Consider the following 17,360-nt stretch of genomic DNA (forward strand, 5'->3'; position numbering starts at 1 on the left):
CAGCAAACTCCATTCTTTTTGTGCAAGGATGGCTCAAAGATTTTGTGTTTTTGACATTTTTAAATCACTCTGTCGCTTCCCGGTTGTGTTCCTTATGTGTTCAAATGTGAACATTGAAATACTGATCCAAACACGCGTTTTAATGTGAAACATGCGGTTTTCTTAAGCCCTTCTAAAAGCATGTGACTCTGATGACCTGCAGACCTGACCTGATGAGCTGCAGGTGTGTCTGTTCAAACATGGCCGAAGGCTGGACTAAGCTGTGTGTGTGTGCGCACGATGAAGCAGGAACAAGGCCTGTTAAAAACATGTGGCCATGAACAAGGACAGATGAAGGGGGCGCTAAATTGAAGAAGATGTGAGCCAAGATTACTATTGTACAGTAGAATAGATTAGAATTACTTTATTGTCACTATACACATGTACAATGAGATTAAAAAGTACTTTTGCATAATTTTAATCTACAGAGAGCTTTGCATACATCTGCTATTTACTGGGCAGAATGACACTGTGCAGTTTACAGCAGCTGACGCTGTGAGGACTCCATCTGGTGGACAAGTGGGGGTACTGATTATTGCCAAATGAAGACCAAAAGAGCAGAAATGGTGATTAAAAGCTTGATGATGTCACTAATATGAGCAGATCCTTGTCTGATTTGAGTCTGGAAGTGTAATCAAGATGAATTCTTACCAGATGCTGTCGTATTCTAAAATTTTGTGGTTCTGTCAAGTAAACTGATGAGATGATTTGGCCTCCCAATCAGAGTGGTGCAGATATTTCTTTGTTGCTTGAACGTTCAGCAGTCTTCAGGGGAGCCACTGCAGCCTTGGACGAGGCTTCGTCTCCAGTGCAGATGGCGCATCTCTTTCGAAGTGGCTTATTAAAAGCTTCTCATGTTGCATCGTGACTGCACTTCGGTCCGTTTCCATGTTCATCTGCTGACATTAGAGGTCAAACAAACACGCCGACAGGCTGAATTATTCCACCTTTAACCCGGGTTGGCCTGCTTGCTGCTGGGTAGCGAACCTTAGCTTCCTCCCTCATGTTTCATCTTCATTTCCAAAGTAATTTTGTCCTGAATTTCCTGTTTGTTTTAACACGAAGTCTACAGTCACCATGAAGCTAACAAATCACCGTATTTAACATTATTTGATCGAGAAGAGCTAATTTAATGGCGCATTTATTTCCTTGTAAGATATCTCCAACTTCATATAATTGTTATCTTTTGACTCACATACCTGTGTCGTTTCTGTCTGACCACACTGAGTGAATTAACGCTGTGTTAAAGTTAAATGACATCAGCTGCTTCGTGGGCTTTAGCTTGGCGGCTAACTGCCGTTTACTTTACTAAAATAAATACATTCCAAAATAAAGGTCTGTTTTCTTTAATCGTGTGGTTTCTTTGAGGTGAATGAAGGGACTAGGAAATAAATACAAAGACTTAAACTATGAATCAGTCGCACATATGACGTAACACAGTATCTAACTGGGTTTTGCTCCACTTGTCTCTAAAGTTCTCACATCGTCCAGAAATTTCGTCTGAATATGACATCACACCGGAAACAAAACCTGCGCTCTCAGCTGTCATTGGCCAGCGGTGCTAAAAGTTGATGCGTCAAAATTCAACGCTAATCAGAAAAGTACGCGATAATACCGGAATTGGGATCCTTCAAAATAAGACAACATCGTGTCGATTGAGCGTCACGTACACAATCATTTCATTAGAAAACCTTTTATTTTAACATCACAAACAGGAAGCGTGTCTGCGGTGGACGCTGACTTGACAGCGTCGTGTGTGAACCGTCTAGAAACATCCAGACAGCGTCCACAGACATAAAGCGGCTGTTCGGAGAGCAGAGAGCGCATCAGAGCGCAGCAGAAGATCCAGAGAGGAAGGAGAACCTCAAATCTCTTCTCAGCGCAGACCACTCAGCTCCAAACTGTAAGTCCAACTCTCATTTCTGAAAGCAAAAGTAGTTTACGCTCAAAGCTTCGTGCTTTAACATTTGGTGCGTTCACATTGTGGTTTTTTTGTAAAATAATGTCAGCGGAGCAAATATTTTCGATGAGGTTTTTAAAAGTTTGCTGCATCCGAGGAGCACAGAATACATTTTCTGGTGTCATTTTTCCACATTTTGACCGAATTTTAGCAACATTTAACTAAACTAATGCTGATAAATGTGTGCTGTGAGTCAGCGCACGTGTAGAAGTGTGTTGATGTTTGCTTCTTTCAATTTGTTTCTAAAATGTTGTCTAACTGTTTGACAGGCGACCATCTCCAGTGAAAATGTCCGCTGCTAAAGGTGTAGCGATCGGCATCGACCTGGGCACCACCTACTCCTGTGTGGGTGTTTTCCAGCACGGAAAAGTAGAAATCATCGCCAACGACCAGGGCAACAGGACGACCCCCAGCTATGTGGCGTTCACTGACACAGAGAGGCTCATCGGGGACGCTGCCAAAAACCAGGTGGCTCTGAACCCCAACAACACCGTGTTTGATGCCAAGAGGCTGATTGGGAGAAAGCTGGATGATCCGGTGGTGCAGGCTGACATAAAGCACTGGCCCTTCAAGGTGGCTGGAGATGGAGGGAAGCCCAAAATCCAGGTGGAATACAAAGGAGAGGACAAAGCCTTCTACCCTGAGGAGATTTCCTCCATGGTCCTGGTGAAGATGAAGGAGATTGCCGAGGCCTACCTCGGCCAAAAGGTGTCCAACGCGGTCATCACGGTCCCGGCCTACTTCAACGACTCCCAGCGACAGGCGACCAAAGACGCAGGCGTCATCGCAGGACTGAACGTCCTGAGGATCATCAACGAGCCGACGGCAGCCGCCATCGCCTACGGTCTGGACAAAGGCAAGTCGGGGGAACGAAACGTCCTGATCTTTGACCTGGGCGGGGGCACCTTCGACGTGTCCGTCCTGACCATTGAAGACGGGATCTTCGAGGTCAAGGCCACGGCCGGGGACACTCACCTGGGTGGAGAAGACTTTGACAACCGCATGGTCAACCACTTTGTGGAGGAATTCAAGAGGAAACACAAGAAAGACATCAGCCACAACAAGAGAGCCTTGAGGAGGCTGCGCACAGCTTGCGAGAGGGCCAAGAGAACCCTGTCCTCCAGCTCCCAGGCCAGCATTGAGATCGATTCTCTGTTTGAGGGCATCGACTTCTACACCTCCATCACCAGGGCTCGCTTTGAGGAGCTGTGCTCCGATCTGTTCAGGGGAACTCTGGAGCCCGTGGAGAAAGCCCTGAGGGACGCCAAAATGGACAAGGCGCAGATCCACGACGTGGTCCTGGTCGGAGGCTCCACCCGAATCCCCAAAATTCAGAAACTCCTGCAGGATTTCTTCAACGGCCGGGAGCTGAACAAGAGCATCAACCCGGACGAGGCTGTGGCTTACGGTGCCGCCGTCCAGGCCGCCATTCTGATGGGTGACACCTCGGGCAACGTTCAGGACCTGCTGCTGCTGGACGTGGCGCCCCTGTCCCTGGGTATCGAGACAGCTGGAGGAGTCATGACTTCTCTGATCAAACGCAACACCACCATCCCCACCAAACAAACCCAGATCTTCACCACCTACTCTGACAACCAGCCCGGGGTCCTCATCCAGGTCTACGAAGGGGAAAGAGCCATGACCAAGGACAACAACCTGCTGGGCAAGTTTGAGCTGACAGGAATCCCGCCTGCTCCACGAGGGGTCCCTCAGATCGAGGTCACCTTCGACGTGGACGCAAACGGCATTTTGAACGTGTCTGCAGTGGACAAAAGCACCGGCAGAGAGAACAAGATCACCATCACCAACGACAAGGGCCGTCTGAGCAAAGAGGAGATCGAGAGGATGGTGCAGGAGGCCGACAAATACAAAGCTGAGGACGAGCTTCAGAGGGAAAAGATCGCTGCCAAGAACTCCCTGGAGTCCTACGCCTTCAACGTGAAGAGCAGCGTGCAGGACGCCAACCTGAAGGGCAAAATCAGCGAGGAGGACAAGAAGAAGCTGGTTGAGAAGTGTGAGGAGACCATCACCTGGCTGGAGAACAACCAGCTGGCTGATAAAGAGGAGTACCAACACCAGCAGAAAGAGCTGGAGAAAGTGTGTAACCCCATCATCAGCAAGTTGTATCAGGGAGGGATGCCTGCAGGCAGCGGTGCAGGGCAGGCACAAGCCGGCTCCCAGGGGCCCACCATTGAGGAGGTGGACTGAAGCCGCCCTTCATATGGACTCTATGGTCACCGGGACTGTTTAACATTAACTGTAACTACCTGCCTCGCGTTCAGAAGGGCGTTAATATGTGATGAATAATTTGTAAAGATGAACGTTTTCTGTGTTGTCACGACTGTGGTTTAAAATACAGATGTTTAGTTTAGTGACTTACTTTTGAATTCCTGTAAAGGTGTTATTTATCTCCACCTGGGTGGAATAAAGATGCAAAATAAATAAACTTATTTTGGTTTCATATTGCTGGTTTTCATGTTTATTGCTTCAGTTAATCATTCATCTTCAGTTGGTGGGTGATATTGTTTTTTCTGGTTTCTTAAAACTCGCCTGGATGGTTTGTGTCACTTTAGCTTCTAAATTTCTGTATGGAGATCTGCTGCTGTCATCCTTCATATGGGACATTCAGCCAAGACCTTCTGCTTCACTGGTGCCAGCTAATAATTAAGGATCTTTCAGGGCATTCATGAACTTCATGTTGGGCCACCTGTGGACTGTCGTCTTACTTGGGACACTTTGTGGGCACCACGTGTCGTTAGTGTTTCACATCAGAGTCATCGCTCTGCACTTAAATGCATTATTAAGACTAGAGGTCACCTGTGCACAGCAACAGAGGCAGGAAATGAAACGATGCAGTCAAAGAGTCAAAGGACAGTGAACCTTCTTGAGTCCATCACAAGACTTTACTGTTACAGCAGGGAAGAACAACAACAAAACAGTTTCTTCAAACAGACAAACCGCACACTTCATAGTCTTGCTATCATGGTCTTCTATTCTTGTCCTTATATGATTGTATTTTTAATTTTATCAAACGTCTTATGAAAGGACAAAGAGAGAGACGAGACCCAGTAAGATGGACAGCAGCAGAGGGAGTGAGAGGGAAGTCAGGCCCACAGCTCCAGACAGGATGAAGCCCGGCTGGTTGCTGGTGATTTGGCTCTTGATCCAGGACTGATACTGGGAGACTCGGGCGAAGCCTGACGGGAGTTTGGGCAGAGCACAACCTGCTGCACTCACAAAACTCCCCACTCCAGCCTGAACCCACCGAGAGTCATATTTCCTCACCAATGGGCCACCTGCATCTCCCTGCACAGACAAGAAAGTGCAAATTCACACCATGTTTTTTATCCAACAAAAATCAGCTTGTGTTTGTTGGTGTTTATAATATAAAATCAACATTTTCAATAAAAGCACAATAAAGTGCCGTGTTTTGCACACAGACTCACAGCGCAGGTGCCCTTTCCTCCTTTGGACGATCCGGTACACATCATGTTACTTGTGATTATACCGTACACAGCATTGCACTCAGTATTTGACACGACAGAAACCTCCACCTCCTGCAGCTTCCCTGGCGAAGGCAGGGGAGCTGAAAAGGAAAACAGATGTTAACGTTGAGTCTGCTGGAAGTTCGACCTTTTCTTATGGTCAGCTTTGTGTGCGTATCGCAGCCTGATTTATCTTCTTCCTCTGTGCCTCACAGCTCCATTAAAAACTACATCAGTGAGTCACACTGTTGTTCCTTCATCACCATGAACACACACACACACACACACACCATCCTGCTGCCACAAGTGCTCTCCAGAGCACCAAATGTGAATTAATCCGCCACTGAAAATAATCCCAGACGACGACAACATACCACAACATTCCATTTGAGGTATGCAGATTGTAATTTTACTCCACTACATTTATTTGTTAGCTTCACTTAGCAGATTTACATTAATGATACAAAATATAATCAACAAATAAATATTGATGGAGGAAATTCTCACTGCCAGTTTTGATGTGTCCCCATCCGGTGATCCAGCATGTCGTCCCAGCGTTGTACTCGCTGCCGGCCGCCGCCAGACACACGGGTCTGATGTAGTCGGTGAAGACGACGGGTGAGGACAGCTGCATTAAGGCGATGTCGTTGTTGAACGTTTTCTCGTTATAGGATGGATGAACGATGACCTTGGACACTTTGCTGGACACCTCGTTCAGGCTGGGCAGGTTTTGGTTTTGACGTCCAAGGACGATGGTGTAACTGGATGTGCTGGTGCTGAGAACCAGAACAAACACTTTGTTTAAATATGTGAGAAGGACACAATGCATGTTTGTACGCTGCTGTGAATGTTGATTATGTTTAATAATTAAATTAATTTCATAATAAACACGCTGAACATTTTCTCACTCTTTTCTCATATGTTAGTAGCTTAGCTTCAGTGTCATGTTTTTTACATTTTAATTATTTACATTATATGCAGTGATTATTGCCAGAATAAGCCTTTAATTCCATATTGCTTGCTAAACTGAACTGTAAATTTCTTAATTTTGTTTAAAACAATTCAAATAAGGTTTTTATTCACATAACCCTTACATTTCTGTTTATTAAAAACAATTTTGTTGAATCTCATTATTACGTGAGCACATTTTAAATCTCAGTTTGTGTGTGAGGTTTTCAATATGTGTAAGTCTGACTGCACATGTGTGTGTGATGTATATTGAAGGTAACTCTGAACAATGTCCCTAACCAGAGCTCACCTGACGATGCACTGGGCAGCAGTCAGGACCCACTGGTTGTTGATCAGGGTGCCTCCACAGGCGAGTGACCCCATTAAGATCACACTGACCTGCCAGGGCCAGGCCCCTACAGGAGCATCCTTCCCTCCTACGATCCTGGTGTTGCGGGGTGCGATGCCACAGACTGGAGGGAAACAGACAGAATTTGTGTAACTGCTGCAGGTCGACAGTGTTTCTGCTGTGGCCTAGATGTTGGAGACCGGAGGGTCGCTAACTACTACTACCTCCACCCCGCTTTGATTCCACCCCGGACTGGCAGGAAAAATTTGGGTTTATATGAGCAAATAAAGTTTTAAGTTTTTTTTTCAAGTTTTTCTGTGCGTGCAGTCCTCTTACATTCAGTCACAGAAGCTAATGGCGCAGAGGCTAGACAGGAAGTGGCGCTAGGACTTTGTCTTGGTGACTAACAACTGGGATGGGTGGATGAAAAAACTGCTTGTTTAAACATAACAAATCCCCACAAAACCACAAAGTCATTTTCATTCTTTGTGTACACATTAAGTTAATAAATTATTAGATAAGATACAGAGTGAGCTTTAGACTTGTGTCTGGCTGTGTTTTTGAACTTCAGACAGAGCCAGGCTGGCTGTTCACTGCTTCCAGTCTTTATGCTAAGCTAAGCTAACGGCCACCTGACTGTACTTAACACACGGACATGAGACTGATGGTGATCCTCTCGTCCAACTCTCAGTAAGAAAGTGAAGACGTGTGTGTAAAGCAGCTTCATCATCACAGTCAGCTCAAGTTATCTCAGTACGCTAACATTCAGCGTGTTTGTGTTAGCGCTAATGTTAGCACGCCGCTTGAAGCGCGGCAGGAGCTGGTGGAAGGTCACTGCAAGAGGGATTCTGTCATAAAGTTTTATTGAGAAGCAAGTTTGATAAAAGACAGAGTTGTTGGAACTCTGAGGGTCACATGAGCGTCTAAATCAGATTTTATGTGGAGAAACAAGAAGCATTTCACTTCACAGGTGTGGCTAACAGCTGCTGTAGACGATTCAAACTGCTTCAACAGAGAAAATGAGCGAATCAGTCTTGTGCTCTTTTGCAAAAGGGAAATGAAGGGAATAAACCAAAGTATGAGAACACAACTCACCGTCCAGCTGTGCGTTGCTTCCTGTGGCAGAGACAAAGAAGAAGACACTTTGTTAATGACAGGAAACTGTCTGCTTGTTTGTCCTGCAGTGACTCTGAAACCTCGTCATGGGCATCGCTACTCACAGACTCTCAATTCAAAGAAGCTTTGAGTGAGTGAGTTCACGTTTCAGGTTGTTCAGGTTCTTAGAAAAAACATGCAGGCCTGTTCATGAGAAACTTCTAGGTGAGGCTGGCATCTGTGCCATGAAAGAAAACAGAGTAAATATAATCACAGAGAGAAAACGTGTGATGAGCTAAATGAGATGCCTTATTGCCTTGTTAAAGTTTCCATACTGAAGTGCAGCATGAAAACTGTCATCACCTTTCAGACGAAGATTTTACAGAAAGCTTGTAAAATACACCACATCCATGTGCTGTTTGGACCTTGTGTCACACTTCAGATGTTTTTAGTCCAAAAAAATAAAATTTATCTGACGGCCATAAGATATGACATATGTAAATCACAGATTTGTGTCCGGGAACCAGAACAATACTTTACTACATGAAGCCAACAATACTGTCACATTTTTACTACTTTTACTTTAAGAATTTCTTTCTCAGGTAACTTTTCATTATCAATACAAAACCACTCAGATGATCAGCACTGAAACTCTACTGAGATAACATTTAACAGCACTCACCTGTAACCGCTAAGGCCACCAGCATGAGCAAAACTCTGACCTTCATGGTGTGAGTCCTCTAAATGTGTCTTCTGTTCAGTGGAGATGTTGTACAGTCAGGACCACGCAGAGTCAACTCTGTTTGGTGTGGCTGGAAAACTGGTCAATTTATACCACAAGTCAATTCCGCAACTTCAGGCAGATAATAAAGTCATAAACCAGGACTGCAGCTGTTCAAGTGCAAAGAGACCATTTTGAAATGATGCCATCAGAATCTGAGTATAACGTCTTTCAGTGTCCATCACAAAAGGTTCCACATGTTAACAGTGAGAGAAGTTATCCTAACCTGAACCAGATATTTGGGATTTTTTGGCTTCAGAACAGACTGAACGTCTTCTTCAGACAAGTTAAAAGCAGAAAAACAGCCAAAGGGTTTAAAGCCTGATCTCCAGTCTGTTAAGTCAGTCTAATCAAGTCTTTTTGCTGCTTTTGTTGCATCACTGCTCATACAACTTTCATGGAGTACATTTAAAAAAAATGAAATAGGACTTATTTATTTACTTATCACTTACTTATTTACTCACTTATTATTTAATACAGTACACGTCCTCTTGATGTATGTAATTTAAGCAGGGGACTTACACTGATCAGCCATGACATTACGAAAACTGACAGGTGAAGAGAATAATGCTGAATATCTCATTATAGTGACACCTGTCAGTGGGTGGGATTATACATTAGGCAGCAAGTGAACATTTGGTCATTGAGGTTAATATGTCAGCACAATGTAAAAATGAAAAATTCCTGTCCATGTATATAAATCATGAAACTACGTGTCGTCAGGACCTCATGAACTGATTAAAATTCATGACCATAAATATCTTTTTCTAACCAAAGTCACAGACAGGATCTGAACTCTGGATTCTGGTCTGACAGTCCTGCGTTTTGTACGCCAGACATCCACCCTGACCAGCCAGCCTCGTCTTTGGTTGAGCCAAAGACACGTTGTAGACAGATAAAAACAGCCATGCTGAGAGATGAATACTGACTGACTGTCCCATTATTCAGTTCTTCTTCAAAATCTTATTCATCTGAAGGTCCAACAAGTGGCTGGACTGGCATGTTGTAACACTTTAATTGCTGTGCTTCTGCCTTGAGCAGATCCCCTGATCCTGACCCCAACCCTCGGAGAAGGTGGGGGACCTGAGGGACCTCCTGGTGTGTTCATTTGTCAGGAACAGCAATGATGTTCCCGAGTCAATTTGACCCGGTGCATTTAATTATCCAAAAGAAGTCTGAAAATAAAAAAATCCTAGTAAGCATTGTTAGTATTTAATTACAAACTCCATTACTAAATATTTTGTCAATATTTAGTGTAATGGTGTTCCTTAGCTCTCACAGATAATGGTTCAATTAGGATAATTCAGTCGTTTTTCATGAAAATAAAGACATGTTTAATGTTTTTTTTTAAATGTTTCTGACACCCGTTTACCCCCAGCTTGACTGCTGGACCTGAAATTGACCCAAACAGTATCAATGTGATATAAACATGTGGGGGGGTGGTTGCAAATATGTGAGAGGAACCATTTTCATGTTATATGTTGATTACTCTCATTAAGGCAAGCAGAAGAAGTTTCATACTGAAAAAATACTTGTAACTACTTTTTCTTGATCTTCAAACTTCAACACAATTCAATTTGACCCGTAACAGAACATGAGCATTAAGGCTGTTGGGGCAGTCTCAATGGATGGTGTGATTTACAGCCTTTTCAGCTCTTAGACTGTTGAACTTTGAACAGGTGATGTTTATGGTACATATCTGTACGTCTTATGAGTGAAGAGAAATGTCAGTCTACTTCTTATCTCTAAAGCCGTTAAAGGAAAATGTTTCATGTTGACGCACAGAAATAACTTGAGATTCTTGGACACATCTGACAGGCTTTAACTTCCACGACTGAGAAAGTGACAGAAAAACACGTCCACAAAACCTCGACAGATTACTCCTCCCAGCATCTACTCATAAGACAAAATTGTATTTTATTTTCCATTTCAATTATTTTATCAATCAAACCATCAACCCTGACTGTACTTTTAAGGCTTTTCCATGGCTTGTATTTCATGTTAAAATTATCTTAATTTATCTGTCAAATTATGTTACCTCCTCGATAAGTTTTATTGACTTTTCTTTAGCTAACTGTGAGCTAACTAGCTCACCAGCTAATTAGCTACAGCACATTTTTGTTAATAGAAATGAAAGCTTCAGGTTGTTAAGTTGGACAGCTTTATGTTTTCATCTTGAGACAGTTGCTGTCATGAAGAGAGGAAATCAGTAAAACTCAAATGCAGAAAATATCAAACGTTTATTTGTATCACATCTTGAAACATCTTCGCTGAACGTTTTATCGAAAACTGCCTGAAGAGTAAAGAAGTCAATCTGCTCCCTCAGTTGTCATCACAGCCTTTCAGAAAAGCACAGAAAATCACTTTCACGTGACTGAATCTGGACTGGAACCGTCACATTCAAACAGTCATTTAAAAAAGCACAATGTGCACAAAATAAAGAAACAACAAATTCCTTTTGACATCAGGTTCCAGGATGGGAAGCAGCCGAGCTTCACGTGGTGTTAATACGCAGCAAAACTAAAGATTAAAATAAGATTAAAATATTATCCATCCATCCATTTTCTATACCGCTTATCTGTCAGGGTCGCAGGCGAACTGGAGCCAATCCCAGCTGACTCTGAGCAAGATTAAAATATTAATGAACACAAATTCAGTTAAGTACAAAGCTGTTCCGGATTCCACTTCTAAACATCAGGAATGAAACGCAAGCTTTAATTAACAGCTCGATTTATTAAACTGCTCTGTCCAGATGAGTCCTCTCTCTCTGTTTCCCTGCTTTGACTGTGCCAGCAAAAGCTTCAGATCAGACAAATCTGATCGCACTCAGCAGCTTGTTGCTTCTACATGAAGTGAGATGATTTCCTGATGAGCCGAGTCAGTCACCAGTCATCACAGAGGAGGTCGAAGCTCCAGTCCGGTCTGACTGAAGCTCACACGAACTGAAGGGGAACTGGTCCTGCTGTTCCCCAAGACGACCAGACAAACGCACACTCAACTTCCTCTGGTTCCTTAGACAATAAAACTGAAATCTCACGTGTTGACCTCAAATTCACTCCATCATATCCACAATTCATTCAATTTTTCACTGTTTTTACCTCGGGAAATCAGGAAACATTGAACTGATAGGATAGTGATTTTCAACAGCACATAAAAAATACATGAATGTTACAGCAGTTCATTATAATTTCATTATTATAATTTCAGTCTTGTGAAATGTTAAAATCATATTGAGGTGGTATCAAAAGTGAAACTAAGCAGTTGAGATTTTGTTTGACTTGTCTTTTCAGTAATGTTGTTCTCATGTTGTTAACTGTTTTCCTGCCCGTCCTGGGTGAGGGATCCCTCCTCTGCTGCTCACCCTGAGGTTTCTCCCAGTGTTTCCTGTTAAAGGTTCTTCTGGGAGTATTTCCTTAGTCGATGTGAGGGTCGAAGGGCAGAGGATGTTGCTGATGTTATGTAAAGCCCTTTGAGACAAACTGCTTGTAAAAATGCGCTGTACAAATAAAGTTGACTTGACTTGAAACTGAATTGATCCTGAAGACATTTTTTTAAATTTAAAACACTAAACACTAAGTTCTCCTTCGCTGAGACAAAAGAGGTGTGGCCCATAAAGATGCTAATCTGTGATGCGGTGTTATCTTTAAGAAACATTTAGGAGGCCATGAACTGCGGAACTCACGTGGCTTAAGGTTACACATGTGCATTTCTTCCAAGAAAAGTATCCGTCACACACCCACACAGTAAGCTGGCTGTTTAATCAGCATGTTGACAGGCCACACCTGGCAGATCTGGAGATTATGCAGGTAAAGGCAAAGAGTCCACGAACATTTCTGCTTCGGAGAGACACTTCAGTGTGAAACAAGTCAGCGTGGCAGCCGCCAGCTACCTGCCATGTAAAGATGACCAGCCTAAGTTCTACCTGTACCCTTCATGCTGAAGTACTGCTGCTGAACTTGCATCAGAGATCCGAGTACTTCTGGTCAAACACCCACTTTGCAGGTTTAACAGTAACGTCTCAGAGAAGAAACACGATCGCACGTCTTTTGATCTTTTGGTCTCTTTGTCCTTTTAATTTTATAACTTTTATTTTGTGGGCCCAGGTACATACGGGTAACTTGTGTTTTTCTGTCATAAACTCAGCCGCTTGACTCGCTTCTCGTTTACGTGATTGTGGTTTGTTGCAGGTGTGAACTTTTTCATAAACTTTGATTTGAAGTAAACCAGTGAACGAACACGCCGAAGCCTCTCCAACCACAGACTGTTAAAATGACTCCCCTCTCTTCCTTCCTCTCATTGGTCAATAGTCCGCCACCCATCCATTCTCCAAAATAAAAGCATCAATGACTTCCTTCATGGCCAGGTTTGGGATGAGCTGGTCCTGGGTCAGAGGAGTGCGAGTCACCGGGTCAAAATGGCAGACTCGCTGCAAGAGAACAACAAAAACGTGCTTTTATTTTGAAACTTTTGCTACATCTTATCTAACCTGTTTGTTTTCTATACTTGTGTGAAGTTTTTCTCTTAATATCATTTATTTACACTTCGATCACTCAGTTGAAATCAAAGTGGCTCCTGGGGACTTCCTGAAGGATGTGAGTGAGCAATGGTGGATGTAATTAAGTACAATTGCTCAACATTTTACCACACCGAGTACTTTCACTTTGAATACTTTCAGTAGCAGACAGTGACTGCATAAGGAGTGAAGGCAGCAGCAGTAGCTCAGACACACCTTTGGGAGGAGGTTTTACCTGCAGGTGCTCTTCAATGTCTTTCCTGTCATACGTGACTCCACTGGGTGTGATGCAGGGTTCTCTCATCAGCTCAAAGCTGATCTTCCCACACAGGAAGTCTGGGATCTCACGCTTCTGTCAGATCAAACTGTTACCAGCAAACTCCACAAACTTCTTGTTCAACACGTCCACATGAACCTCTCAGGTAATTTACTGCACAATCTTTCAAAACCGAAGTCAGCAACATCAACAGGAGAATTCTTTATGTCACCTTCAAGTGACGTTTGCAAGTGAGAGTGTGGAAAACTCTGACAGAGTTTAGACTGTAGTCTTCATCACTGACCTTCCTCCTCTCGTCTACTTGACAGAACAGCTCCTCCATGTCTGAAAGGTACTTGTCCTGTCAAAAGAACAAACCTTTTCAAAGCAAACGTCAGCAGGTTGGCGGCGTGATGATGTCATCACTCAGGACCACCTGTGTGAAGCTCACAGCAGTGACGGCCTTCCACAGGCAGCAAACACTGTGGCTCAGGTTGTTAATGAGCTGATAAAGTTTCAGCTTCCCCGCGATAATCCATCACTTATGAAATGTGTCATTGATGCAGCAGAGCATTCAAATGTTTTCAGTCTCTCAGGATACTGCGTGTATATTTATATATATGTATACTTTGTTGGTTTTTCTGGTTTTTGCTGTGTATTTTCACTATTCTTGTCAAACTTTATTCTTTTGGCCAGGATGGATGAGATTTTTTCACTGTGTTTCCTCTCTTTATCAACTATCTAATGAAGGCAAAACATACTAAAATATGTTTTGTGCATGAAGGTGATAATCAAACAACCTACATGCTTTGAGTGGATCTTGTCCAGATTGTGCTGAACTCTGCTGTCGTCTGATTCGTCTTCGTGCCGCCTGCAGCCCTCCAGTTCCCTGCAGATTAAACCACACACTCGTCACTCTCATTCAAGTCAGAACAAAAATCTTTTTCCGAGCGACACGTTTTCCACCTGTTTTTCTCAGCCTGGATGAGTCTGGTGAGGTGGGCGTGCAGCTCGCTCTCCTGGTTGATCCTCCTCTCCTCCAGGCTGTTCCACCGTCTCTTCTTCGCAGTCCGAAGAGCGCCGGGAATGTCGTCGCCGAAGTTCAGCCGCTGCTCCTTCGCCAGGTTATAAGCTGGAAAAAACACAAAGACGAACTTCACTTCACTTCTTTCTTTGTACGTGCGGAGCGTTACCAAACCCGTGGACTCCGTCTTTAAGCGCCGTACCTTTCTGCAGGCTGCCGATGGCTTCGTCGTAATTCTCCGTCTCCAGGTGACACTGACCAATGAAGAAGTGAGCTTTGACTGACTGGCCGTCCAGCTCCAGAGCGCGTCTGCAGTCTGCCAGGGCTTTGTCGTGCTGCTGCAGCTTCACGTAGCACAGCGCCCTGTTGGTGAAGTACGCCGGGACAGAAGGACTGTGGGCCTGAAAGACACCAGAACACCAAACGTCTGCACTCGTCTGTAGGGATCCAACGTTTTCTCTCCACCAACAACAACTCATGACGGGATGCCGAAGCTCTCCTCTCGCCAAAGTTCAAATCTACCAAATCTGACAGAGACTCTGTTTTCAATGGCAACACACCTATCGACAGCCAGGAGGCAAATTCCTGCCGCACGAGATTTCAGGTCAGCTGTTTTCAGTAATTTAAACTTAACTTAAGCGGTCGCACACAGCTTATGCTCTGTCAAGTTTCAGCTCACTATCAGTGAAAGCACAAATACCGCAGCGATTTCAAAACAAACAAAACGTACAGAAAACAACAGCCAGCTGCTCAGCAGGTCCCACAGACTAACTGTGTGTAGGAGCCAAATTGGTTATTTTCTGTGTTCACAAGTGTTGTATGCATTTCTGCCAGTAGGTGGCAGTATCTATTTTAGGCCATGGTTTGAGTCTATATAGGGAGGTGGGCTAATCAGTGTGGTTGTGCACGCTGGGGAATCCACACGGTTTTCGACCGTGCCATGGTGTAACTTCTCAGGTCAGAATAATATGTTATGGTTATAGTGAGTACCTTTGAGCTGACTGTATGTAGACTAAATAAACCTGGAGTACAATCAGCAGTGTTTTGGACGTTGGCTGTGTTATCCATTTGCACCTGCATACACCTACACTGACACGTGTACAAGCCAGTTAAACAACCAGCGTGCGCGGATAGTGACAAAAGGCCACTATACTGTGGTTGGTGATCCACTTTGCGCTGTTAGACCTGACCACGGACAGCAGTCTGCGGGTCACTCAATCATTCTACAATGAGCTTTGAACTGACCATCGTCCAGGTGAAGGTCCTGGACCAGCTGGTGGTCCTCCCGTCCCCACACAGACCTGCTTCTCTGTGTCCAGTGTACCAAACAGCCTCTCAGTCAAAGTGTCTCCACCAGGTTTATTCACCAGGGAGCTTAAAAACTATCGACTAACTTCTACATACAACATAAAACATCTTCAAGTTTACGTCACAGCAGAACGACTGCAGGCTACGGACAGGTGATGTGGTGGTTGCCTAGCAACCATAAAGGAAGAGCACAACAGAATGCAACCTGCAAAACACAGTGTGTGTGGTCGGCCTTTAGATGGCAGAAAACCTAACGGACAGTTCAGGAGAGTCTCGGAGACAAAGATCTGCACGTTTCACACTCAGGAAATATTGTGAACCGCTTCCTGACTCCACTCGGTCCTTACGATGGCTTTGCTGTAGCAGGCAGCAGCCTCGGGGTATCTGCGGTTCAGGAAGAGGCGGTTTCCCTGCTCCTTCAGCTCCTGAGCCGACAGCGAGGTGCTCTTCTCCGGGCTGTCGGGGACCCGGTCCACCGGGCTCGCTGCGCCGCCGCCTGCAGCTGCCTCCTCACTTTGCTTCCCCATCCTGACGCTCGCACCCAACAGGAAGGACACAAACTGAGACAAAGACAACAACAAGTCATTTCAGAGCTTCGCCAACAGCAGTCAGCGCTCACCTGAAAACATCCCAGCTGGAAAATAAGATAAGGTAAGATAAGATTTAGCTATTACCAACTGGTGTATTACTGATTAGACTCAAACTGAGTCCCGACTTGTGTGATTATAAACAGTGTGTTGTGTGCTTTCACATGAGGAAAACTCATCAGTTATTCAAACTGTTCATGTGTGAACCACGAACTGAATGAGATATTTCAGCTGCGTATTTAGTTATTCTACTTCGGTCAGTCACTTAATGAGGACTGATGTGAAGGAGCCAAGAGGAGGGGGGGGCGAGAAAAAACCGGACTGCTGACTCCGGATCAACCTCCATCCTGCTGCGGACCGGAAACTCACGCATCTCTCGCTTATTAAAAGCTTCTCATGTTGCATCGTGACTGCACTTCGGTCCGTTTCCATGTTCATCTGCTGACTTTAGAGGTCAAACAAACACGCCGACAGGCTGAATTATTCCACCTTTAACCCGGGTTGGCCTGCTTGCTGCTGGGTAGCGAACCTTAGCTTCCTCCCTCATGTTTCATCTTCATTTCCAAAGTAATTTTGTCCTGAATTTCCTGTTTGTTTTAACACGAAGTCTACAGTCACCATGAAGCTAACAAATCACCGTATTTAACATTATTTGATCGAGAAGAGCTAATTTAATGGCGCATTTATTTCCTTGTAAGATATCTCCAACTTCATGTAATTAATATCCTTTGACTCACATACCTGTGTCGTTTCTGTCTGACCACACTGAGTGAATTAACGCTGTGTTAAAGTTAAATGACATCAGCTGCTTCGTGGGCTTTAGCTTGGCGGCTAACTGCCGAGCTGCAAGGCGAGACGCGCAGCCAGCGGATGTTTTGGTTTTCACGTGTGACGTAAAACGCGTCATCAGGTGACACGCCGAAGGCAACTTGAATAAACGAAAACATGTGAAGAAATAATCCAAAGTAAATAGGTGACATTTCTGTGTGAAGCCCAGAGACTCAGCAGAGAAGCC

General features: G+C 44.3%; 3 protein-coding genes and 1 long non-coding RNA gene across 6 annotated transcripts; 1 reads left to right on the top strand and 3 right to left on the bottom strand.

Annotated features, from left to right (window-relative positions):
* Positions 1–11: 11 nt before the first annotated feature.
* Positions 12–1,555, bottom strand: LOC124072779. Its single transcript, XR_006845592.1, has 3 exons — positions 1,239–1,555; positions 691–1,084; positions 12–567 (listed from the first exon to the last, which is right to left on the bottom strand). It is a non-coding gene; the product is annotated as an uncharacterized LOC124072779 (long non-coding RNA).
* A 244-nt stretch (positions 1,556–1,799) lies between these two features.
* LOC124072769 (heat shock 70 kDa protein 1) lies at positions 1,800–4,462 on the top strand. Its single transcript, XM_046414428.1, has 2 exons — positions 1,800–1,942; positions 2,269–4,462. The coding sequence occupies exon 2, from the start codon at positions 2,288–2,290 to the stop codon at positions 4,205–4,207; it is 1,920 nt and encodes a 639-aa protein (XP_046270384.1). The 5' UTR covers positions 1,800–1,942; positions 2,269–2,287; the 3' UTR covers positions 4,208–4,462.
* A 401-nt stretch (positions 4,463–4,863) lies between these two features.
* LOC124072776 (prostasin-like) lies at positions 4,864–8,531 on the bottom strand. Its single transcript, XM_046414440.1, has 5 exons — positions 7,877–8,531; positions 6,743–6,905; positions 5,992–6,260; positions 5,446–5,585; positions 4,864–5,305 (listed from the first exon to the last, which is right to left on the bottom strand). The coding sequence occupies exons 2-5, from the start codon at positions 6,814–6,816 to the stop codon at positions 5,036–5,038; spliced, it is 753 nt and encodes a 250-aa protein (XP_046270396.1). The 5' UTR covers positions 6,817–6,905; positions 7,877–8,531; the 3' UTR covers positions 4,864–5,035.
* LOC124072773 (E3 ubiquitin-protein ligase CHIP-like) lies at positions 7,877–17,228 on the bottom strand. Of its 3 annotated transcripts, XR_006845591.1 has the most exons (9): positions 17,087–17,228; positions 16,106–16,318; positions 14,653–14,851; positions 14,393–14,558; positions 14,231–14,315; positions 13,731–13,787; positions 13,406–13,522; positions 8,559–8,696; positions 7,877–7,897 (listed from the first exon to the last, which is right to left on the bottom strand). XR_006845591.1 is itself a non-coding variant. In XM_046414434.1 (8 exons), the coding sequence occupies exons 2-8, from the start codon at positions 16,283–16,285 to the stop codon at positions 12,958–12,960; spliced, it is 930 nt and encodes a 309-aa protein (XP_046270390.1). In that variant the 5' UTR covers positions 16,286–16,318; positions 17,087–17,228; the 3' UTR covers positions 12,708–12,957. The 3 variants fall into 3 exon arrangements, 2 of the variants coding, with proteins under 2 accessions (XP_046270390.1, XP_046270391.1); XM_046414434.1 differs by lacking the exons at positions 7,877–7,897; positions 8,559–8,696 and adding an exon at positions 12,708–13,083; XM_046414435.1 differs by lacking the exons at positions 7,877–7,897; positions 8,559–8,696; positions 17,087–17,228 and adding exons at positions 12,708–13,083; positions 16,585–16,698.
* Positions 17,229–17,360: the final 132 nt, after the last annotated feature.

The sequence above is a fragment of the Scatophagus argus genome, chromosome 16 (genome assembly GCF_020382885.2).
Source record: "Scatophagus argus isolate fScaArg1 chromosome 16, fScaArg1.pri, whole genome shotgun sequence".
Taxonomy (NCBI): domain Eukaryota; kingdom Metazoa; phylum Chordata; class Actinopteri; family Scatophagidae; genus Scatophagus; species Scatophagus argus.

Coding starts and splice junctions, on each gene's coding strand:
- LOC124072769 (XM_046414428.1), top strand. CDS start 2,288: ATGTCCGCTGCTAAAGGTGTAGCGATCGGCATCGACCTGGGCACCACC.
- LOC124072776 (XM_046414440.1), bottom strand. CDS start 6,816: ATGGGGTCACTCGCCTGTGGAGGCACCCTGATCAACAACCAGTGGGTC. Junction 6,261..6,742: donor GCTGCCCAGTGCATCGTCAG/GTGAGCTCTGGT, acceptor TCTGGTTCTCAG/CACCAGCACATCCAGTTACA. Junction 5,586..5,991: donor GGGACACATCAAAACTGGCA/GTGAGAATTTCC, acceptor TTTCCTTTTCAG/CTCCCCTGCCTTCGCCAGGG.
- LOC124072773 (XM_046414434.1), bottom strand. CDS start 16,285: ATGGGGAAGCAAAGTGAGGAGGCAGCTGCAGGCGGCGGCGCAGCGAGC. Junction 13,788..14,230: donor ACAAGATCCACTCAAAGCAT/GTAGGTTGTTTG, acceptor TTCTTTTGACAG/GACAAGTACCTTTCAGACAT. Junction 13,084..13,405: donor ACATTGAAGAGCACCTGCAG/GTAAAACCTCCT, acceptor GTTCTCTTGCAG/CGAGTCTGCCATTTTGACCC.